Source organism: Stegodyphus dumicola, chromosome 7, assembly GCF_044657685.1.
Source record: "Stegodyphus dumicola isolate Sdum_Otavi_A_Nest chromosome 7, ASM4465768v1".
NCBI classification, from domain to species: domain Eukaryota; kingdom Metazoa; phylum Arthropoda; class Arachnida; order Araneae; family Eresidae; genus Stegodyphus; species Stegodyphus dumicola.
The window spans coordinates 105629610-105655812 of record NC_140774.1 but is presented as its reverse complement, the minus strand read 5'-3'; the positions used below and the strand labels follow the sequence as shown (position 1 = coordinate 105655812).

At 32.6% G+C, this 26203-nt stretch overlaps 1 protein-coding gene across 1 annotated transcript in view; it reads right to left on the bottom strand.

Moving 5' to 3' along the window:
- The window catches only part of LOC118180869 (uncharacterized), a 778920-nt gene that overhangs the window by 455958 nt on the left and 296759 nt on the right, over positions 1 to 26203 (bottom strand). Inside the window, exon 2 of the mRNA XM_085820677.1 lies at positions 6001 to 6453. Within this exon, the coding sequence (XP_085676803.1) occupies positions 6001 to 6453 (453 nt within the window). The remainder of the gene's footprint in view (positions 1 to 6000; positions 6454 to 26203) is intronic.

Genomic DNA, 26203 nt, shown 5'->3' with positions numbered 1-26203 from the left:
TAATTATGGTTAATCATTTTCTTTCAATGATTATTCACCTATTTTCGAAATCAGCTTTCATTTCCAGGTTTTAAATTCTTGGTGCACACTTATTGTACTCTGATAAGAATATTTATGCAGCCGATTCCCATTTCTCTCAGTATTCTTCTATGGATACTATTTCTTTTTAAATAAAATTTACGGAAACTTCGCTTTCCATGTGAATGCGTTTAAGAGTTTTCTTTGTCTATTTTATTGATCTTGTTTCAGTTCTAAGCAGGTATTTATTATGATGCATATACTTATCAACTTTATGCTATACTCTGCAAAAAAAAATTTGAATTAGCAATACCTAACAAACCTTAAACTTCGCAGATTCACGTTGGTGTAGGAATGCACTAAGGGAAAATGGTTCATAATCACATTATATGTGTGTCAAATTACAAAAATTAACTATTCAGTCAGATCGTTCGCCTATTCTGGCTTGGTTTGAATGGCTTTATTTGATAATAAGAAAAGAAACAAGGGCAATTTTCCTTAGGGAAAGGATACCTTCGTGGAGAAACTGCATCATATCCATGTTAAACTCGCAGAAAACCACCAACATGCCCATGCATCCAGCCCGTTCGCCGAGATTCGAGCCCGGTCGAACAGCTAGCGTTCAGCGAAATTACCACTCGACCCTGGTAAACATCTGTTCGCCAGGGATTGAATCTGGGTTGAGATTTTGGTATATATTGGTGTGCATACATCGGCCACTGGTGTGATGATTGTCTACTAAAAATACAAAAATACAAAAATACAGCACTAGAAACAGAATAAAGGACATACATTGAAATTCTACTATACATATCTCTGGCTCTTTTCCTAGCCTTACTAAATCTAAGCTCGTTTACAATTTTTGTTTACGTTATTAAATTTTTTCATTAATTTAAGTAACATGAAAATCTAAAGCAGAGTATATTTTTGAGAACAAAATCAGTTAGTTTAAATGATTTTAATTAAGATGTGCGTTGACCTAGAATGACAGGCATATGTAGCTTATAAACCTTTATGGGAAAAGCAAATGCTGTTCGTATATAGGTCTATTTACTATTTGTTATGTGTCAGTTTTAACAAAACATGCTTCTTTCCGAACTCCGAGCATCCAAGCTGTACATACATGTTAAAAAATATTTGACATGATACCTTTAAGTACACAAACATGCATCTTGAAATATGTCCAGGCAATTAAGGTAGTAAATATATATGAAGAAAATGAATCAAGGTGCAAAATTGAAGGGTAGTTTCATATTTATAATCAAGAAAATACCATTTACTTATGACCTGTCTAGGAACTTTAGGGTTTGGGTCAACTCAGGCTGCTTGGAGAGCTAAAATTACCTTCACATACTTGGAAACACTTTACCAATTCTGTCTCGTTGAGTTCCTATAGCAGTGAGCTACCGATGGAGGCGGCTTCGAATCACGGGGAAGGCATTTATTTTTTTTTCTTTGTAAGCGTATATTGTCTGTGCGGGAAAGGGCTATTCAATGCACAGCAAGCCGAAATCCTATCGAGAGGCTGGGGATAGGAGTAGAATGGTGGGAAATTTCGGACCGCCCTTGAGGCATTCTCCTTCAAAACTGGGGCGGAAGCTCAACAGTTAGCAAGACAAGACAATACCTAACATACATATGGAAATGCACAAATGCCGCCTATAATAAGTTGCTTAGTCACATGCAAACACAGCTGTAATCAGCTGTTTAGCTCAGCAAAATAAAAAGTAGTTTACTTATCTAGTTTTAAGAATTTTGAAATATAAGCGCTTTAATTTAATTGGAATAAAAGTAGATTGTGAGTTCATGCAAATGAAAAAAAAAAATTCTCATTTAATTTTGACACAAAACATTTTTACATTTTGTCTCTTAGGGATTATAAATAATATATTTTTCTAGTTTTTCTTTGCTGAAATAAAATACTGTAAATGAAAATCCTCTCATTTATTTTGCAATACATAGTCTAATGCGAGGGGGGAGTAAGCTGTAATATTTAATTTAGACACAAAAAAAAAAAAAAAAAAAAAAAAAAACTTAGGCGAAGAATTTGATCTGAAAATTGTTTTTCTAATTTTAAACAGTACGTAACAGCATACTTCGCCTACAGAAGAAATTATCTGAATTCGTTTGGGGCCCACCAGTGACCGAACGGTTAAGTCACGGAACACTAGTAGTTCGAAATGGGTTCGATTAAGGGCGAGCGGGTTGACTGCATCGTCGTTTTCGTGGTCTTCCCTATTTACATCGATGCGAGACAGGTTGCATTAGAAAGTCTTCCTTGAAAGCATGCTTTAGGCAATTATCCCTGCAGTAAGTAGCCTTCGTGTGCTCAACCATTAATATAATATACCAAACTGATTTGCATTATTAGAATATTAGGATGTGCTTTGGCTGCCGTTAGTTTGACTATTGTAGTTATGAAACAGTTATATAACTTTTATTCCAAATGTCAGCAGTAAAAATAATAGTGCCTATTGTTAACGGGCTATATTTAATTTCAGAGCTACTAGTATCGGTATTAAATACATGCTTTAACTATGTTAAAAATTACATTGCATTATTTGTTAAAATCAAAATGCACTTAGTAGAAGTCGCCAAATTTTTAGAATACGTCAAATTCTGATACCCATTTGTGTAACAATTCTTGAATGTTAACAATCAACGTCACTATTTTCGTATACGTTCCTTTTGCAGTATTATAAGTTCCAACAGTTTTTATAGACAAATTATCATAATTTATGTATTAAACTCAATTTAAAAATATGGTTTTATGAGATTTAGCTGCAACGAAAGAAAGTGCAGTAAAATTTCTGTATGAATATTGTATTTTGCTGAAGAATCGCTCAAGGAAACAAATGTCTTTGAACCTGTAACTCATGAAATTTTAACCATGACACACACACACACACACACACACACACACACACACAAAAAAAAAAAATGCAAAATATGCATGCATATAATAAATAGTATTTTTTGAAACATCATTCATCATTTTCCAAATTTCGCCAAAGCGTTAGCGCTAGTAACTAAATATTACCCAAAATTTTGACTCTGAACTTCATTTCCAATCCCTTTGTTTACATTCCAATCCCTTACATTTCAACAGACATTTTGAATTTTAAAACAGGTTTATTTCTTTTGTTTTGTTTGAATGACAGAAATGTAGACAAACTTGCGAATATTTGTCCATTAACAATCCTTCAAAGAGTTTTATACAAATAAATTACTTTCTGTAATGTGGATCACACTTAGTTTTATTTATGAAAGAATGGTAAAGCAACTTCCATAAATAAAGCGGATTTTTTGCGCCTTAAGAAATATTTCAAACAAGATATAGTTCTTTCTTCAAGATTCTAGTGTTAGTTGAAATCCCGCATCCTCTTTTTAGAGTTACCTGTTCAACTGATTGGATCTACAACTCGGACACTCTCACTTATCATCTAAAGAGATCTCAACGCCAAAGAAATCAAAAAATATATTGCAAGAACTGCTGACAAAAAGAATTCTCCTTTAAGAAAGCTCATTACTAACGAGAATTGCAAGAAAGGGATATGAGGAATATTATCGGAAATCTATACAGATATAACGATGGTCTCTTCAAAATACATATATCGGTCTTTCAGGGTTACTCAGAACTCACAGATGTGGGTAGAAAGAAATTCAGTTTACTAACCACATCAACAGCACGCATTATACAAAACAACTACAAATACTGTATTAATATCAGATTACGTAGAAAATAGTTACCAAAGCTCATTCAGGTGTTACAGGTATTTTACAGAACGTTCGGGCTAAAAGCCTTTTACTTGACTCGAGGAATACAAAAGTATGAAAAGTATGATAACTATAGTTTAGCAAAATAAGCATATTACTAGTAATAATTTTCTGATTCTTTTGACAGTTTGAAATATATTCATGCATGAAAAACTTTGATATGTGGGTACTGTGGGGTCCATAATCAGCCCAACTAAATTCAGTTTAAGAAAAGTAGAGTATTGGACAAAATATGAAATGTTCCAAAAAGATCTAAATAAGATTTGATTTCAAATCATATCATCAAGCGTTAACTGAAAAGTATGTTAACGAGAATTGTGCGTAATTTTACTCTGCCGTACTGTAATGCTTAAGCTCGAATTCCACAAAAAGTTTGGTTGCTTGGAAATTTCTATTTAGCGTCTTTGTGAAATGGGAACACTTAAAATATATGGTAAGTAGAAAAGTCTTTTTAAATGGTTTGGTGGTAGGATTCGTTCAGATAAAAGGCTTTTTGATCATAAGACTATGTGAAACAGAAGTTCATTCACTTCTGTTTAACAGGGTTCAAGCTACAGCCAATTAGAAATGGGAAATTTGCTCATCCGTAAATGTGTAACTGGCTCAGCGAAACCATCGACCGAATGTAAGTTTGTGTTTGCTTTTCCGTGATTGGTCAGCTTTAATACCACGTTTTCATAAAGTTGAAAAGTTAGGATTTTTATTCAAATCCTTAAACCACTTATTGTGACGCAGCAAGATCCGACTGCATAGCAACGAAGCTCGGATTAGATGCCTTATGATAAAAGAACTACGTTTAAAAGGATCTTACGTTGTTTAAGACTTATGGGTAAAATCCTAGTATACGGTGCAGCCTTGGCGCGATTTTGAAAATTATCGCCAACACCCAAAAATTACCAAAAGAACATCTATGTATATATAGCGATAGTATACCATACACTATGTACTATCACTATATACATAGTATATACTACGTATAACTATATATATTCTTTGAATACCCGTTTGCTACTCATCGTATATGTCCCGTTTTTACTGCTCATCATAAAAGTCGCCAAAAGCAGCCAAATCCCGTGTGCACCGGATACTAAGATTAAACCGACTTATGCCAATGCCAGGCAAAATCCTGCGCTTCTTGTCACAATAAAATTGGTGGTCTTTTTCTGATGTTACTGACAGAAAAGTCACAGCAACACGCTTTCCTCAGTCATTCTAACTGAGAATTTCTCAATTTCGAAAGGAAGACTCACAAGTACGCTCGGATTATTTGTATTGTCGCAAACTATTTCTTGCGTATAGGCAAGGATGTTTTCGCAGATGAGTTTTTAAGGAAAAATACCTTCTATTTATATTACACACAAGGCAAATTACAACAGCTCTCATGCTCCTTTTCTAATATAAGATGGTCATAACAACATTTTTCTGGATATTATTTAATAGCCGTTTTGTTTCGTTTGGTATTTTCTTTCCTTATATTCTGTTTAGGTTTCGGGAGTGCGATACAAATATCGGTAAAAGTATATTTATGAGTATTCTTTGGCGAAAATTTTGACGGTGCATGAATACCGTGTTTGTGCAATTCTTTGACTTGTTATTTTGTCTTTGTGTAGCGGCGAACTCGGTATCCATGTACACATGGACCTATTTTTCACTTAAAAAACATCAGAGAATTGCACAAACTAGGCATTGCGCACTCTTTTAACTTTATCCATACGACGTCGACCTATTTTCACTTAAAAAAACTTCAGAGAATGGCACAAACTTGGCATTGCGCACTCCCTTAGAGATAAATGAAACAACAACTTCGAGATAATACAAGGGGCATCCTTCAGTTTACTCTAACCCAAATATCAAATAAAGCGATTTCAGTGATAAAAAATTCTTTATATATGGTAACAAAACAAAATGTGTTTTGTATCACTTTATATTTCTTCGCTAAAGTAAATCACTTTATATTTCTTCGCATGAATGCTTTTAAATTATCATAAGTTTTATATCAGTTTAAGTAGCAGCTGTATTACATACACTAGTAATAACTACTAAAAGTCCAGTATCATACAATTTTTTTTTTTTTTTTTGAGAGAATTTCATTGTGTTGTATGCGGGATTGTAAAATGTTACAAAATTTCACAAAATCTCAAGGGCATGAATGCAAGAAGACATTACGAAGAATTATTTCTTTAAAAAGATATAATAAAACCTTACCTGTAACCTTCTCCATTCGGGGACATGTCACACTGAACTGCAGCATCTCTTTGCCAAGGAAATCTTGGATCACCTTCCTGGCTATTGATATCCAAAGCGCTGCAATAAGTTTCTTCAGGTAGCACAGCAAAGGGATTATAATGTTCACTTAGGACATTAGCGGCTGCTTGTTTCCTTTGCTGTTGCTGCAAAATATGTGACGGAGAATATACATTGTAATCTGGTGGCATGTCCTTGCCTTCTTCAATGGGGACTGATGTACCTATTGCTGGTAAGGAAGGTCTCACACTGCGACATCCGTCTTTACTGGGAGATGTTGGCATAACTGGTGGATCTTTGAAATTCTCGGAGTAGCTTCGCTTGGAGCCGAATCTTTCCCTAAGGGACTTGGTCCTCAGAGCAAACTGGTTTGATTTTGGAGAACTCATAGTTGGATTAGTTTCACTGACGTCGCTGCAAGAGATAAATATTCCATACAATGTTGGAAATTAAATGCAAAACTTATGAAGTTCTAAATTAGAAGTACGTACAAATTTAACATCAGTCATAAAATTAGAAAAAGCAGCAAACTTTTGTTTGGCACAGATTTGAATTAAAGCTCAATCGATTTTGAAGGCGAACAGGTACGCATACAGTTTTAATTAAAATCTACGCCAGACACAAAGTTGTGGTTTTACCTGATATTAAATTTTCTTTGGCGTATTTCTGTTCTCTTTTGATTTATATATAATACTGAAGAATAAAATGTTACAAATATTATGCAAAATTATGAATTATTTCAAATTTGTGAAAATAAAATTTGCTATAAATTTATTTGAGAGCAACAATTTTATGTACTGTACTTTATGTAATTTAAAAATATATAACTCATGTAACCTAGAAGCAGGGAACAGAACTCGGCAAAAGATACACGCTTACACAAGACACGGTTATTGACGGCACAGCATAGACTGAACAACTTCTGAACTCTGAGCATAGACTGATGAACTCCTAGTACATACGCTTACTCAGCTTTGAATCTCACGGATCCCAAATGCTGCCGGATTGGCGTGAGCTTAGAATAAACATACATTAATCAACCACCATAAAATGTACATTGTTTAACAACTGAACCGTTTTAAATACGGAACATTTTATATACATTCAGAAACACACGATAAACACTTGACTTTTTCTTCTTACTCGTTTTATAAAAAACAGCAATTAGAAAACAATAGAAAATTAGCTTTCGTGTTTTGTACGATTCCCCGTAAGTCATTTTTCACTGTTACATCTGTATCAGATATATGCGCATATTGACGCATATAAGGTATTCATGCAAATATACTTATAAGTATACTTTATTATACTTATCGCATTAATATAATTATTCATATATATTTGAAATATAAATGTCTATAAAAGAAACCTCTCATGATATTAATTTAGATTTATACATGCACTATATCACAACAGTAATAATATAATTTAGACATACTTTCGTGGCGTATAAATATCGCACGAGTTCTTGTGATATGAATGAAAATTTTAAGTTGTTATTATCTCTTCTTGAAGTACTTTTAAACTGCGTAATTTCATAAAAGTTCTTTCTTTTAAACTACATTTAAGTAACTTCATTTTTTTAATACAAGTGAAGATTAATAATACATGCAGTTCATTTTTCCATTCTTCGAAGGCGGAATTAATCTACTTTAGACATACTATTTTATTCAATTACAGTTATTTGCCGGAGTAGTAAGATTTTTGTTCCTCCGAAGCTCAGACCAGGTAAAAGAATACACGTAAATCTAACTTTTATTCTGCAAGAGAGTTAATGGCAAGAGCTCACGCCATATTCGACGGCTTAAATGCTTCTACGAGCTCCATTCTTTCTTCTTTTTAACTTTTAAATTCAGCATAAAAGAAGTAGTGGAATAGTTTATTACAGCTATTTCCGCATCCAAATCTAAAAGCATGACGTATAAAATATTAAGCGAAACAAACAGCCAAAGCGTAATAATACCATCACAAAAACAGCGTAAATAATTATAGTTTGCCGTTTTAAACTTTTATAATCAGAATCTAAAATAATTCTAGAAAATGGTTATTTCAGTGTACGATATTGACATCCAAATTATTCAAACTATAATAGAGGCAATCCAAATATTGTTTATTTTATTATTAATGCACACTTTTAAATTTTTACACATGATTGAAAGAAACAATGTAGATTTCACTAATACTGTAAAAATCAGAGGAAAAGATAACACAGATTAGAAGATTAGAGCAACCAATCTATTACTACTTTCATATAGAGGATGTTCGCAAAGTCCCTGAAGAACTATATTCGATCATTGTAAGCACCCTGTGTTGAACACTGGTAGTTCGATCCAAGGTTCGAATCCAGCAAACTGGCTGGCTGCATGGGCGTTTTCGTGGTTTTCCCCCCCTGTGTAACGTGTATACGGGTGAGTTTCCTTTAGAACGTCCTCCACAAAGGCGTCCTTCCCCATAGGCACTAGAGGGCTTTTCCATAATCAAACACACCAACAACCTGTAAGATGTAGTGTTGTCTTTGTGGTGTTATTATACGCAAATCAAAGCTTTATCCAACAGTTTGTTTTGGTGTAATATACACATAATATGTCGATTTGAGGATTCGAAAATCCACATGTCACAAGGGAGTTGAAGCCTGATCAACCTAGATAAATGCATGAGAATATGCTGCATGACAAGATTTTGAGAAAACGATTTTCCCTCAATGAACAAACAACAATAGCTGAAGTTTACTACATTGATTAATTACATTTGCCTACAGTTAGTGGCCCGTCAAATAGAGTCGTTTTGCCGCATGTCGATGTTAGGTAACTTGAGTCACTTCTCACAAAAACTTTGAATCTTGCTTCTGAAAATATGAGTATATCAAAGAGGTATGAGGTAGATCCTTGTTCAAATAATAAGCTGTTGAAATTGTTTAGGGAATTTGTGGACACTCTGTGCTTTTCACAGTAAGCACTGTTTTAGAAACAGCGTAATGTATTTCGATATTTATTACCATTTTATGCCTTTTAATGCAAAATTTTATATTTGCAAGGATCAGCTTTTACAATCTACCTAATAAGGCCTTTTAGATTCTGCCTTTTTGCTCCCTTATGTTTTTTTAGCCTCGAAGAGGCTATTGGTGTCCAAATAGAATTTTGCGTTGGTTCACTACGACTGCGAATCACTTTTCAAATATTTTCGCTCTGAATTAGTTTTAAAGAAATTAAATAATGAAAAATATGCATGTATGTATATATGTACCCAGCATTTCGGAAAATCAACGGTATCTAGAGCCATCAAATTTTGAATAACGTATTCCTCAGCCGGAACATGTGCACCTGGAAGAGTACATTTTGAGTTTCGACTTTTATATTTCCTCTTTTGTAAAACTTTACTCAGTTTTTGATTACCAAGCTCAATGATTTGAAAGCGAGCAGTGGCAACACTGTGCGGAATAAAACACTTTTATCTCCAGCGCGCGAGCCTACCCGTCAGGAATTCTAAAGGTATGCTGTTTTTAAATACCTTGTGAATTTAATGTTGAACTGAATTTTATGTGGAGCGAGTTTGAAGAACATGATACTTAATAAATAAAATTGACACACAGTCGCCCAGACGGTATAGTGGTTAGGGGAGGCTACTACGGTACCGAAGGGCCCGGGTTCGAATCCCGGAGAAGACATGGGTGCTTGTAAATGTATAGTGTCGATATAACATGGTGGCACTTTAAATATACGGCGACCCGAAAGTAATCTCGTGTGGATTATATACATCGTACATACACATACACCACCTAATATTCCGTGCATGGATCACCTATTATTTTCGCAATTTAGCTAAATCAAATTCTTACGCATGTGGTCTTGGCGACCCATGAACGTTGGTTTTTATGTATTATCTGCTTAGCGCATAGAAAACCAGCTTAGAAATTTCTTTAAGTTCTAAGGTATTTTCTCCTTCCTTTCCGCATAATGGAGCACATTTGAGAAGTCCCAGCGAGGGCATTGAACATTTCTCACGTCTCTTTTGCTTCAAAGCAGCTTAATGACTATACAAAGTGTCCAATCAATGCTATATGGTGAACTGCATCACTTTGAGGAAAGCTACTCCTATTAACAGTTTGCTGTTATAGTAAAAATAGGAACACAACTTCATTTGTTTAGTATATATTTTAGTTTTATAGTGAAATCAAACATAGCAGTGACCACCTTAATACACAATTGACAGTTTCCAATCGGGTAGAGAAGATATTTATCTTGAAATTTGAAGCTCCATTGTAATTTATTTTCTCAAAAATACTGGTTACTTCAAGGATTGTCATTCACCGCCGGAGGGGTCACTACACTAATGTTTGACACAGTCTGAAAGTTTATCCTGCCTTATTAAATTAATATCAATAATGTATTTTACTTTAATTGTTTCTAGATACTTGGAATTGATTCAGATTACTAATTCTCTAGCTTACGGTGAGGTTACATCATGATAAACCAATCGTAATATCGAAAAAGCATACTGGCTGGGGACATGTGATACAACGAGTTTTATAACTCAGACTTCTGTTGTGGGCTCAGAATGTTAAATTTAATTGTAATTTGTAACACTTATTATTTTTTAAAACACTATCTTACTGTAAAAAACGATTCTTCTGCAAATATACCTTCAAATCGTTTTCTGCAAATATATCTCCATGCTGTTCAAATATACCTCCCGTAATCGTTATAATGTTTTGCGATAGTGACTGCTGTATCGCTAAACTCAAGTTCAAATCCCAGAGAAGACGTGGATGTTTGTAAGAATATAGAGCACTTGTCTATCTACACTTTTTTTATTCTTCAACATTGCCAGACGATCCAAATACAAACACATTTAATTAAGTTTAGACAATTTTCTAAAAGGCCCACCAGCGGCCGAGCGGTAAAGTCGCTGAACTCTGGTATTTCGGTCCGAGGTCCGAATCCCGCGAACGGGCTGGCTGCATGGGCGTTTTCGTGGTTTTCCGCATGTGTAACGTGTATACGAGCCAGTTCCCTTAGAAAGTCCTCCACGAAGGCATGTCTTCCCTTAGGCAGATAGCCCTAGTGTGCTTTGCTGTGATAAAATAAACCAAACTAATTTTCTAAAATGTTTTATAAAGAAAAGTAATTTTATATAAGAAAAAGTGTAGCAATGCTAACAAATATCAAAACTTGAATAAAAGTACTAATACTTAACAGGTAAATAACCTTACTCCTCTTGAATCTAGGAAATTACCCTTAGAGTGGAATTCTCCTTTGGTTGCGGGACCCTAGAGACCCTATACCTTAGGGTATAGAGTCTGCGCAGCATGGGGACACCTAAACGAATAGAGCCAAGAATCCTCCTAGGAAAATTGGTGGTAGGGGAAGATAAATGCTTGGTGCTACAAAATAGTATTTTAAATAATAAAATTTTAAAATTCAGAGAATTAAAACAATTTTTTTATTTATAATTTTTTGTCCTTGTTATAAATTATAGTAAAAATAAAAACTTCTCTTTAGGGAAAAATTGAAAGAAATACATAAAAATGTATGGTCTTTGTTAAAAACTAAAGTTTGATTTTAGTTTTTAGCTCTTGTTGATTACCTAGGTTTGGTTTGGTTTACTTGATTACGGAAAGCAAACGAGGGCTAGCTATCTAAGGAGAGGGATGCCTTCGTGGAGGACTTTTCTCAGGGAATTTGGCTCGTATACACGTTACACATGAGGAAAAACACGAGAACACTCATGCAGCCAGCCCGTTTGCTGGGATTCGAACCGATGGAACTACCAGTGATCAACGATTTTACCGCTCGGACGCTGCTGGGTTCCTCCTTGATTAGCATTTATAATATACTTCTAAAACTAATCTAATTGTTACTTTACGGCAGTCATATTCTGTGGTATATTATACTTTCCAAAAATTCATTTTCAAAGATCCTACATAAAGTCTCATTAAAATTTCCTGTTACACCACAGCACGATCGTCTTCTGGAAGAAAATAGTTCTATCGGTGCAATAAGGTAACAAAAGGCCACTGCAAATCGCTACCTTTATGACCGATGCTTCATTACTTTCTTTCAGTAATTCAGAATCATATATTCTAGTTTCCTAGGCACGCAGAAGCAACAAATTCACAATAAATTGTATTAAGAACAGAATCTTGGAGTGTAGTTGCTGTGTTGCAGTATTCGCTACTCGTATGGCTCCCTCGAAGAAACAGAAGCGCTTTTGCAAGAAAAAAGGGGGGAAACAGTAAATAGCTCTTTAATTTTCAATATATTCATTCTTTTTTATTCTGACTCTTCGTTTATTTTCAAAAACTGTCTTAACGACGCTTTTCCCGCAGTTTTATAATCTGCTTTTAATAAAGAAGTAATGTAAGTAATATTCTGGCGATTTCTAATTTTTACAAGTATTATTTTACCTGTGCTCAGCCGTGATCAATGTGGTGATTAGCGAAGCTAGCTGTCATATTATTGGGCCCGAATTCGAATCCGTAAGAGAAAAGGGAGGGGAGAATGTGTTTCCCGGTTTATTCTCCATTAAAACTGGGATAAACTTACTTCACTTTTCGCAGCTGCAATTCAGACGTCCTTCATAGCGCAACTTGGGTAATGTTGTCGCTGATGAAACAGTTAATGACCGAAAAGGTGTCAGTCATTCCTGTCGAAGGTATTTAGTGGAAATGTCCGCCATATCAACAACAACAAAGATATAAGTATGATTAGATTATTTTATTACCCAAATGACAGTCAGAAATTCCTAATAATAAATAAATAAATAATAAATCTATAATAAATAAATAAATAAATATAATATAATATATAAATACTAAACAAATAAATAATAAATAAATAAAATAATATATAATAAATAATAAATAAATAAATAATCTATAATAAATAAATAAATAAATATAATATAATATATAAAACTAAATAAATAAATAATAAATAAATAAAATAATATATAATAAATAATAAATAAATAAATAATCTATAATAAATAAATAAATAAATATAATATAATATATAAATACTAAATAAATAAATAATAAATAAATAAAATAATATATAATAAATAATAAATAAATAAATAATCTATAATAAATAAATAAATAAATATAATATAATATATAAAACTAAATAAATAAATAATAAATAAATAAAATAATATATAATAAATAATAAATAAATAAATAATCTATAATAAATAAATAAATAAATATAATATAATATATAAATACTAAATAAATAAATAATAAATAAATAAAATAATATATAATAAATAATAAATAAATAAATAATCTATAATAAATAAATAAATAAATATTAAACCATCTTACAATTGTTAAAAGACAGAGTAATGAATAGATATGCTGATTCACTCTACTTAATTGTAAAAATAGTTTTTAATACCAGCATTAAATTTTATGTCATTTTTTTTTTTAAACGTGCAAAAAAAGGCACTTACAAAACTTTGTCTAGAAATTTAATTGGCCTTAACGTCACTCATTAAGATTTTTTCATTTTGTTCTACGTTACGTTACATTATTACCCTGTTTATCGTACCTGAGGTCTGGTAAAGTGCTAGTTTTAAGAGATGCCATTCTCCTGGTTATAGTATATATAATTTGTTTGACAAATTATATCACTGAATTGCTCACCAGTGTAATAAACTGACCAAATTAGAAACATTATAACTTGATAATTTTTTTAGTTTAACTTTATTTGAGCTTTTAATTTATGATAATGCAGTGCTCATTGGTGTAAAAAAATATTCGGAAGCAATGTGTTTTTTAATAGTTTTGACAAAAAGCATCAATTAAGTATCTATAAATACTTTTACAGTATTATTTAATGTATATGACAGAACATTTTATAAGCATTTAAACCATTAGTGTAGATATTAAAAGACGATTTTAATGCTGAATGAAAGCACCCGCATTGAATATGCTTTATTTATTTACACAATTGTAATTCGCACTAATTTTTCTTCTAGGCTCACCAGTTCTAAAATAGTACTTTAATAATTTCGTCGGTATACTGGTTTTTACAGCAGGAGATATTTTTCCCTGCTCTTACCAATATCTTAGAGATTCCCATTTAGGACCTCACTTTTTGTGGAATCCGCAGTTAAATATATCCTCTAGATGAGGTGAATTTTTCGGGAGAGAAGTTTTGAGCACTTGATCTCTTGAAACAGTTCTAAAAAATACAGTTTCTTGCTTTTATAGTTTTTAAACCCATCTACAAGTTGACTGCCAATAATTTAAAAGTAAATTTTATATCGCTTAAGATTTAAATCTAAATAAAGCACTTAGAACGTTTAAAAGCCTAAGTCGAAAAGTGCAATGCAATACAGAAAAAAATATTAAATTAACTCTGTAATTCGCAGATCGTTCCGAGATGGAATTTGATTAAAATAATTAATAAAACAAATTACTTGAAAGGTATTAGAATTTGTACACAACAAGATGTTTTGTAGTACATTATTTACATATATTACGCTCTAATGCATATCATTATTTCGAATACGTAACCGGATATAAAAGCATATTTACAAAAGCGGATAATCAATAGTCATAAATTTAAATGCACCGAAATTCTTAATTGTGGCGCCATCTAGTGTTAATTTAAATTATTTGTTTTTCTAATTTTTCTTTTTCTTTTCTTTCTTTCTTTCTTTTTTTTTAAAAAAAAAAGTTGCTTTAATTACGCAGTACTTTATGAGTTGTAAATGCAGTATTAATCTAAAACTTGAAGACACACACAGAGAAAGAAATGCGGAAAGTTTTTCTCGCTTAATAAACTGCCGCATTTGTTAATAAAAATTTAAATACTAAGTGGTTGGCGTCCGGGAAATCACGTTTCAAGTAATGACTTAGCCGCTAGCATTTTAAAAGGCTGACTAAAGGAGTTTTTCAGTTCGAATGCCAAGTACCAAATAGTAGAATTATCATACAATAATTTGTACCTTGATGTGCATTATGCAAAATATTATATTTAAGTGCATCAATCGTAAACATATTTCTTGATTAAAGTTCGGATAATAACATTCCTAAAATTCCATAAGCATTCAGGTTCATGGGAAGGGAAAAAAAGAGTGGGAGGGGACGTTTATGACGGTTTAGGTGTCAGAATTTTATAAGAATAACTAGTTCATTAAATTAATTTTTGAATTCTGCAAACTGAATTTCAGTGAAATAAATATAAGTAAGGAGAAGATATAAAAAACAATTTCCCGATTCTCATAATATTTCTAAAATACTTTTATTTTTCTCCTTATGAAAGCACGTCAATAGTACTCGTACATGATGAATTTTTCCCCTCAATGTTCCTTAATGTTATTGTGCAGAATTTCAGTTATTCGTATTTCAGATATCTAGATTGCGATGGTACTTTTCCATCTCAGTTTGCTATTGATTTACTTGTATGTTTTTAATTTTTTAGATAATTAAATAATATATAAAACAAATAAATAAAAATAATGGAACATAGTAAGTATTATTATAAATGTATTAAAAAAGGCAATTGTGTACGATATGTCTGTGATAATAATATAAACTGGTCTTGGATATTCGTCAAATATTTAGCCTGTGAATAAGCGATTACGTTCTATATACAGGGTGTAACAGAAAATTTTGAAAGGTGATAAGCATAGCAAAAGTAGCAATTATAGTAAAACAATGTGTGGTAGAGTGGGAAATGTAATCGTCCAAACATAATAAATAAGAACATGTAGAACAAAAAGTTTTGATCACTCATATTAGCAGCAAATAGAGGGTGATTCAAATATGACCAGGAGTATTGCTGTTATAAATCACTACCTATGCAAAGCGCTGTGTGTTTGTGAGTAACTAAAGCCTCTACTCTCACCTTACCTTATGTCTAGATTATAACTTGCTTAGTCATGTTTAGCAATTGCGAGAGTGATGAGAGAACAACAGCTGCATCGAAGAGTGGAGCAAGCATTGTGATCAAACTTGGCATTCGAGAAAACATTCAGTCATTTGTGTATGTGTATTGTGAATATGGCAAAGCACACTAGGGCTATCTGCCTAAAGGGAGGGATGCCTTCGTGGAGGACTTTCTAAGGGAAACTGGGTCGTATACACGTTACACATGGGGAAAACCACGAAAACGCCCATGCAGCCAGCCCGTTCGCGGGATTCGAACCTCGGACCGAACTACCAGTGTTCAGTCATTTGAAATTGGAGAGTTTTTCAAGTACAGAATGGACAAAAAGTGTCTAAAACCCATACATTTTAGTGCCGTCAGTGCTTCATTGAGGAAGAGTGTGTGGAGAATATGCGTCTTTCCGACGCACATTGATCTAGTGAATGTGCTTATTAGTAAGAATAAAGGGTATCATAACCAAAAAACTTGCGTCGATATCCTTAGTCATTCCTGGTAGTGGGGAAACTATTGGAAGAAAACGTTCCTAACACAGCAAAAGTGTATGCCTAGTTGATTAGACGCATGTTGATAGACGAGAACAGAGTGATGCACATGCAATCTGCCACTTCACGACTGTGGCAGTTTGAGGATGAAGGTGCATTTTGGAACTCCATAACCACCACAACGAAACGTCGGTTCACTACTTCAGTGTCGAGTACCAGGCTTGAATCCTACTCGGAAAGCAAGCCGTCTATATGTAACGATATCGTCACTGTTAGTATTAAGGTGTAGAATGCAAGCAGGGAAATACGCTGAAGGGTGATAAGTTCAGTTCTTTCAATCAGTAAAGGTTTTGATATAAAAAATCACCCCTGGTCATATTTAAACCACCTTCTAATGTTCGATATTTACAATAATGGTTCAAATGGTGATGTTCAGTTGCAGTACATGCAGCAGAAGGAGCTGAAGTGATTGGCGTACAGTTTAGAAATTTCCAGCATGTCACGTATTTCTGCTAGAGCGAAGCTAATTCTGAAGATATGATCTTCAGAAGCATTATGTGAGTCTCGTAAACAAGATCCTTCTTTGTCCTTTGTTGTTTATGTATTTCAATTGCGTCGTTCATTTGAAGACATCTTGTAAATATCTAACATTATTTCTTGTAAATATCCATGTTTGATTTGATGTTTTGTTTTCTATGTTTGCACACATTGCTTCCCAATTCACTTTTCGCATTCGTTACACACACTATTACGAAAATTGTTACTTTTGTTGGGTTCTATCAATCACCTCTTAAAGTTGTGACCATTATTTTTATTATACTCTGTATACCGCTAGTATTGTAATTTTCTCAAAGCATCATATGGTGATAAAAATTTATAGTTTTCCTAAACAAACCAAATAAATAAAATAAAATAAAGTCGGTAAGGATTTTTATCATTAGATGTGAAACATTAGACATAATGTTACCTCCACAGATGTGCATCAAGGACTATCTAGGGACTATCTTAATTTAAAAAATGGTTACATTTCGGTTACTTCAGTTATAAGGTGTTTCTTCCGCCTTTTTAGCGAGCCTTCGTGGTGTAGTGGTCTGCACGCTCAGCGCGTAATTGAAAGGTCCGCGGTTCAATTCCCGGGGAAGGTGTTGCTGATTTTGTCGTTTTGCCTGCTTCCAAAAATCCTCATGCCTCTACACGGATACTATTCACCTTCAAATAAAGCATAAACTTAGTTCATAACTCTGTATTATCTTATTTCTACTTTCTGATTGCTTGCATCTTTACATATAATAAAAGAAAGAGTCTATCTGTGCGTCAGTGTGTATGTCTTTCGTTCGCGCTGCGCGTAAGCTAATAGACCCACGGCTACGAAATTTGGTACATAGGTGCATCTAGACAAGAGCCAGCACCTCCAAGCGATTTTTTCGAAATTCGAATTCGAATTTATTTTATTTTATGTTTTGTGACGAAATCGTGTCATTTTGAGACATAATGGGCTATAGGAAAGCGAGATTTTACTCTGCACACTCCATTTTCACATCGTCATGAAAGGTAGGCACTTAGCTATTTTACGAACTTAAAATAAATTTCGTGTTTCAATAAATCGATTAAATACGAATTTATTTAACAAAGTGAGCTTACCACCCTTTGAACGGGATTTTTTCTAAAAAAGTTTTCTTTTTAAATGTACAGTTGATTTTTGGACACGTTAAACTTTCATCCTTGTGACTGCTTTTACAGAAAGAATTTTGGAAAAATGATAATATTTTGTATATTAGAAAAAATTTAATGAAGCTTCAGAGTACGCTTCTCACATCTCACATCTTTAAAAATGTGATTTTGGCAACAATTTTCCTTTCCTATTGTTGTTGATAGATTTTTGATGAAATCGGATCATTTTGAATAATTTTATTCTTTTAGAAATATGGGTTTGGCAATAATTTGTCATCGTATTTCTTGTCACTGTTTTTAAGAGGATTGGCATATTTCATTGTCATTTTTTACTTCCTCGTAGGAAGTAAAAAGGAAGTATTGTAATCGCGAAAAGTTTCAGACAGCATATTTCAACGAAAATATCCATCTTGACCGCTTTTGAATGCATTTTAAGGATGATTTTTGCGTGTTATCTGTATGTAAGGACAGAATAAAAGACTCTTTTCCTCCAAAAAAATAATAAAACTGCTTTAAAATGAATTCTGAAGAGAATTTTTCGTGGCGTCTGTACGAAGGTATACACGTACGTACGTACGTATCTCGCATAACTCAAAAACGAGTAGCCTCAAAACGTTGAAATTTTGTATATAGGACTAATATAAAATGTAGATGTGCACCTCGTATTTTCGTTGCAATCGGCCGCGCCAAACTTATATAAATATATTTATATATATATCCACTCTATTACCCGGCTCAGTGATCTCAATATCTTTACTCTTATGTGTTTGTAAATTGTACATTTTTTGCTTTAAAAATGATTGAATTATTTTGTTCTTGTCTTCCGGTTAAGGTTTTTATGCCTTTAGTAAATCTCTATGCAATATTTACAGAATTATCAACAATTTTAAAGTTGCTTAAGTGCCACTAAGCCTAATAATTTTTTTGATGGCGGCCATTGCTTGTTTACATTTGAAACAGCAGGATAGTGGATTTGTTGCCAATCTAGAGAAATTTAGCTTCGAAACAACAAAGATAACGCCTTCATTTATTATTCCGAATTAAATCATGCTTAATCCTTTCTGGAATTTTTTCTAGGAAATAAGTGTTTAAGATTTACTTCGTAATTTTTAGTACAGATATTTTGAATTTTTATGTATTTTTGCCTTGTCGCGAAGTGAGAACTGAATTAATTGAATGAGAAATACTCAATCGTCTGTGAAAAACTGTTTCTTTTTTGTTTTGTTTGCTTAATTTCTTTTATACATCATTCTAGCTTTATTATAGTATTTGAATAGAACATGGGGCAACGATTAGATAATTTTTTAAATGATATAAATTTTGTGCATTCTGAGTTATAATATGAACGAAATGTAATACCGTTAAGTGAACCTAGCGGCAGAGTGTCGCTATGGTAAAGAAATAGAGTGAATTTTAAAGAATGCATTTATTCTATTGTGGTTTATGCGCTGTCGGAGAAGTAGATTTAATTCAATCCAGTAAGTTTAAACGAAATGCAAGAAAAAAATGCGTATAATTATTATTTCGTACAAGGAAGTCATGTCGTGCACACATCAGATTTTTTAATACTGCGATCAGTTTTTAAATTTTAATACATTTTATTTTTTAACAAATTTTTTAAACTAAGTCGTGGCATAAAGCGATTTTAGTGTTTAATCTGAGTTATGAGAATATTTTAGTACTGCAGAAGTGAAATCACATTGAGAGAGCTTACGTTCCGTAATACTGAATAATATAAATGATAGAGTTAAATTGTAATGCTCGGTATGGTAGAGCGACCATACCGATTCGAGGTGTTACACTAATTGCGTATGCATTGAAAATGTTGTGTTTGTCACTTTTAAATATTGATTATGAGTATGTTTTAATAACAATTATTAAAACTAATCAAAAGCAAGAAATTCTGAGAAAACGGGAACATTACATAGTATCTCGGATGCAAAATATGAATTAAATCGGCAAAAAACAACCTTAGTTACAAGTAGATTTTAAAAAAAAATGCTATAGATTTCAAAAGCGATCAAACAAACATTCTTGCAATACTTAAGTTTTTTATTAGTATTAAATTCGGAGTAGGAATGTTAACCCTAGAATGCTACCCTTTGAAAAATCTACGGGAATGGTAACTATTCATTTCGGAGACGAATTGTGCATAAGCGTGTTTAAAACGTATTCTAAAAGTTAATTAAAAATAAAAGTATACTACCCGCAGATGATTTCAAGACTCTGAAACTTCAAGTTAGCAAGAACGTATCATTTATTTATTCTCAAAGCAGTCTTTCACACATACTAGCATGTTGTTTGCGCATTACTCTGGAACATGTTTGACAAAAGTTGGGATCATTGTGCGCAAACGTTACGGGCAAAATGCGGAAATATTATTTTTACTCTCAGATTGTTCAGGAGTTGAATGTTCAAATCTAATTTCAATAGTTTCTTTATAATTGTTCTAGTTGATAGAGGCAAAGTCAAGTATGTTGGAACGATTCTTCATCCATGGAGCAAAAACGTCTTCACTTAGCTTTTATTGCGAGCTTTTTTCTCGATAATGTTTCGGATTTTATATTATGAACATATATAACATGTGCATTAATTAAATTGATATTTATCATGCTGCAAAACGCAAAAAAGAGCCTTCGGTGAATTTTCTACTACATGTCATATTGTTGCATATCTAATCTAATGTGTCTGTAGTCCCTTTTATGGCTAAGTCCTTTGGTTCTTTAATAAATTGAATAATATTTCGAGATGGTGTACCTGTGTTGCTTGATTTAGGAACAGATAACCACTTATCTTTACTACTGAGCTGAATTTTACCGGGCAAATAGATTTTTCATGACTAAAAAAATTTCGCAATTTTTCAACTCTTTAAGCATTTTTTTTAACTCCATATTTCAAATTCAATTTTTCAGCATTTTAGCATTTTCTTTTTTAGCTCCATATTTCAAATTAATATTTTCACTTTCCTGGATTTCAAGCATTGTTTCTCCTTCATTTTTATTGTGAAATGGTAATTCCTTATTTTCATCTTTGTCGCTATCTGTGAATTCGTGATTTTCAACCACAGCAAAAGCATCTTTCTCCGATTCATCCCCCAAAATAGAATTTTCTTCATCACACTCGGATAGCCTCAGGTCAACCGCAAAAATTTTCTCCTCGAAAACTCTTTGACATCTTCATGACAACACAGAAATGAACCTATGTCGGATTCTGAGATGAAACGTTACAGCTAACCATTCGTGAGACGAATATTGTTCTAAAAATGCTACATGCGAAACCATTTCGGTAAGAAGGAATGACCTAATCGGTAGCAGCCAAGATCATATAAAGGTACTGAGTCGTACGTCCCGATTCCTAGTTTTAGGGAAGGCAGGGCTATGCTATTTGTTATGGAAGGTAGCATTCTAGAGTTAATAACGTGCAATTTCTTTAACCTTACAAATGCGGAATCAATGAAATGTTGCCAGAAATGTTTGAAAAAAGCAGTAAGAAAAGAACCGAAAAGAACTTAAATAAATTTTTTAAAAAAATCTGAAAGTTTTCAGATTTTAAATTACGTCTAAAGGGGCGTTTCTTTAACGTTTTGTGTGTTACCTTTATTTATTAAATATCACGTTCTTTGCACTTAAACCATAAAATTCAGTTCAATAGCAATGTCGCAAAATAATTTTGAAATGAGCATATCTTTAGAATTCCCGATACATAGTTCCGCGCGCTTGGAGATACAAAGTTTTTTTTTTTTTTTTTTTGTAGAGTGTTGCCGTTGCTCGCTTTGAAATCCTTGAGTTTGTTAATCAAAAATTTGTTTTACAAAATATGAAATCAATCATAAAACAAGTTCCAAATTTCAAATTTGGTCTTCCACATGCCCATATTCGTAGGAGGATTACGTCATTCAAAATTCGATGGCTCTATATATCGTTGTTTTATAATAATGCGAGAAATAGACAGACATTTGTGCAGATTTTTCATTATTTAATTTCTTCAAATATAATGCAGGACTCTGATATTTGATGGCAACAGTTTGAAAAGTGAAACGGACATTTATAGTCATTCAACGCAAAATCGCAAAACGAAAACAAGTCCTTCAAGGACAAAGCCCCTTTGGACTAATTGATCTTTGGAATTTAATACTGAATTTCCATATGAATTTTAGTAAAATATAAAGAATGATGTTTTGGAATTTTGTAGATCAGTGAGAGAGTAATTTAAATTATGAACATACATTCAAGTCTTAGGTTCTAATATTTTGACTCTGTTTCTTCAAGATTGTATACATCAATTATCTTAAGAATTTTTCACTTAAAAATATATAATAAAATAATTACTGTGAGCACTTTCCAAGACAACTATCTCTTATCAAACATAATAATTTGTTTATGTTTTAATACTATGCTTCTTTAAAGGAACTTTATGTGTCCTTAGTTGACATCTATTTAATTTGTAATAAACTTTTGTATTGCTTGATTTCATTCTTTCTAGATAATTCTCAGACATCGTATTTTAAGTCGAACATATCAAAAAATGGAGCTGATTTTTCTCATGTTACTCATGATTCACATGTTAGTTACCACAGGATATAATGACTTAAATCTGAACATGGGTCACCAAAATATTAAAGTAATCAGTGAAATATATAAAAAAACCGGCATCTAGTGCTGATGCTGAATGCACAAGAAGTCATGGGCTAAGATCTCAGAATTGACAGTTGCCATCATTTATTTAATCTTTAATAAATTATTACTTTTAATCATAAATTAATTTATATAAGTACATTATACTAATATGTACGGATTTTATGATATTTAAAAAATCTGATGTGTACACCACATGACTTTCTTGTAGAGAATATTAAATTATACGCATTTTTCTTGCATTTAAACGTATTGGATTGAATTAAATCTACTTCGCCGACAGCGCATAAACTACAATAGAATAAATGCATTCTTTAAATTTCACTCTATTTGTTTACCATGGCGACACTTTGGCGCTAGGTTCACTTAACAGTGTTATATTTTGTTCATATTATAACTCAGAATGCGCAAAATTTATATCATTTAAAGAATTATCTAATCGTTGCCATATGTTCTATTCAAATACTATATAATAAAGCTAGAACGATGTATAAAAGAAATTAAGCAAACAAAACAAAGAAGAAACAGTTTTTCACAGACGATTCAGTATTTCTTATTCAATTAATTCAGTTCTCACTTCGCGACAAGGCCAAAATACATAAAAACTCAAAATATCTGTACTAAAAATTACGAAGTAAATCTTAAACACTTATTTCCTCGAAAAAATTCCAGAAAGGATTAAGCATGATTTAATTCGGAATAATAAATGAAGGCGTTATCTTTGTTGTTTCGAAGCTAAATTTCTCTAGATTGGCAACAAAACCACTATCCTGCTGTTTCAAATGTAAACAAGCAATGGCCGCCATCAAAAAAATTATTAGGCTTAGTGGCACTTAAGCAACTTTAAAATTGTTGATAATTCTGTAAATATTGCATAGAGATTTACTAAAGGCATAAAAACCTTAACTGGAAGACAAGAACAACATAATTCAATCATTTTTAAAGCAAAAAATGTACAATTTACAAACATATGGAATTGAGAAATTGAGATCACTGAGCCGGGTAACAGAGTGGATATATATATAAATATATTTATATACGTTTGGCGAGGCCGATTGCAACCAAAATACGAGGTGCACATCTACATGTTATAGTAGTCTTATATACAAAATTTCAACGTTCTGAGGCTACTAGTTTTTGAGTTATTGAGTTATGCGAAAATACGTACATACGTTCGTACAGACGCCACGAAAATTCTCTTCAGAATTCATTTTAAAGCAGTTTTATAATTTTTTTGAAGGAAAAAGAGTATTTTATTCTGTCCTTACGTACAGATATCACGCAAAATCATCGTTAAGTTGCAATCGATAGCGGTCAAAATGGATATTTTCATTGAAATATGCTGCCTGAAACTTTTCGCGATTACAATACTTCCTTTATACTTCGTACAAGGAAGTAATAAAAATGAATTAGCACGAAGAAATTTTCCATGCGTAATGAACAGATTCTAAAAGAAGTAAAAAATGTTAAGCAAATACAAATGTTAAAAAGTGAAAAAACTGTCTTACTTCTTTATAAATTTGCATTGACTTATTTAATTATGGCAAAAAAAATGAGGGCTATCTGCCTACGAGAAGTGATGCGTTCGTGGAGGATTTTCTAAGGAAAACTGGCTCACATCCACGTTACGAAAGCCACGAAAAACCCATGTAACTGAACCATTCTCATGGAATCGTACCGAGATCGAACTAGCAGTGTTCAGCGAATTTACCAGTCGGCCGCTGGTAGGCCTACTTATTTATACCGTACACAGTATGTATTGGTTAAACAAAACTTCTCTATACTGCCGATATTGGGAAACCAGAAGTGTTAAAAAATTCACATTATTGCGATATTCACGTTTCAGTAGATATCTATAACCGAATGCTAGTATCTTGAGATAAGTTTCTTGTATTCCTTGTAACTTATGTTCTTATCCTATTTTGCAAATTCTATTCGAGATATACTTCATTTTAGAGTTTTGTATCATTCTGGTAAATCTGCAGTCTCATATATTCCGATTTCTTGCCGCAAATTGTAACGGTCGTAATTAATTTTTTGTTGTAATTAAATGTGGCATTTGCAGTTCAATTTATAGAATATTTTTTATGTTTTTCCTTCCGCCACCATATATATATATATATATATATATATAGTTTGTAGTTGACAATTTGTGATTGTTTTGTATTGAATAAAATGAAGATTTTGCCTTGCGACTGTTTTGCATTGAATGAAATGAAGATTTTGGTGCTCTTTTGGTACTAAGCCAAAATCAAATACTATATAGCACTTACCGAGAAATTTCGGCAGCCAAAAGGCAAATTCTTTTAAATTCCCAGGAATCAAACATCAAACATCAAGAAACTGAATCTTAATTTAAATATTATTCTGCATTTTTCATGTTCCAATGACTCTTTTAATTTAAAATTTTGGAGGAAGGGAGACAAAGCAAAATGGAAAATGGTACAACTCTTCTCTTCTTTTGAGCAGTATTTCGATATCCAATACGAGACACAATTTGCTTGACACAATATATATGTTCTTTTTTTCTAACTGAAGATTTTTTTAGGCGTAACTTGATTTCCAAACAACTTTGAACCATTGTAAAGAATTCTACATAACTCAAGACGATATTTTTATTTAAATAACAGAAATGCGCATTTCAAATCTGTCTTCTTGGAAGAAATCATACAATGCGTCAAGAAAATATTTTTCGCTTCTGCTAAGTATTCAGTAGAATGTTAGAAAACTTCTTTTCTCTGTTCAGTATGTCACAACAGTTAGAATGTTACATTTCATTGTGTGCAAGCCTAAAGAATATTACCTTTACTTTAGCTCTACTTCAAAAATTATAGTGTATAAATTTGTTTCATCAGAATAAAAATTTTGTAGTAAATTTTCAAGTTATGCATTTTCATAGCTTTCATCACACAAACTCGAAAACATGCTGAAAAATTCTTGGAATAATCATGAATAAATTGCGGTCATCCACATCAATATAAGCATAAGATGTTGAAACGCTTGCAGTCGTGTTTCCCTAGTCACTGTTTTCCTCGACCTGAAAATAAAGAGACATTTGTAATCTACAAAAACTATATTCCAAAACACGTGTTACCAAAACGGTGCAGACCCGCCAAGATTTTAATGGAGAATACCTCGGGGAATTGATCCGAGAGTCTCCCTCCCCTCTCCTTCTATATTACTATATTATTATATTACTTCTATATTTATCCTTTCGATAAAACTCTTAGTTTGCCAACATTTCAAGTGTTGGCACACTTGCTGCACACATGCTGCACTACACACTTATAAATATCCATGTTTTGTCCGGGATTTAAACTGGAAGCCAGCGATGCGGTAGCCAGCAACACTCTCCATTGTAGTAATTCCTCCTTTGTTACTACTCTTAATAAGAAAAGAAGTAAGAATCTTCCTCTGGTAACTGCTTAGACATTATTAACTGCAGTTATGTCCTTAGGGGTAAATTTTAAGCTTGAAT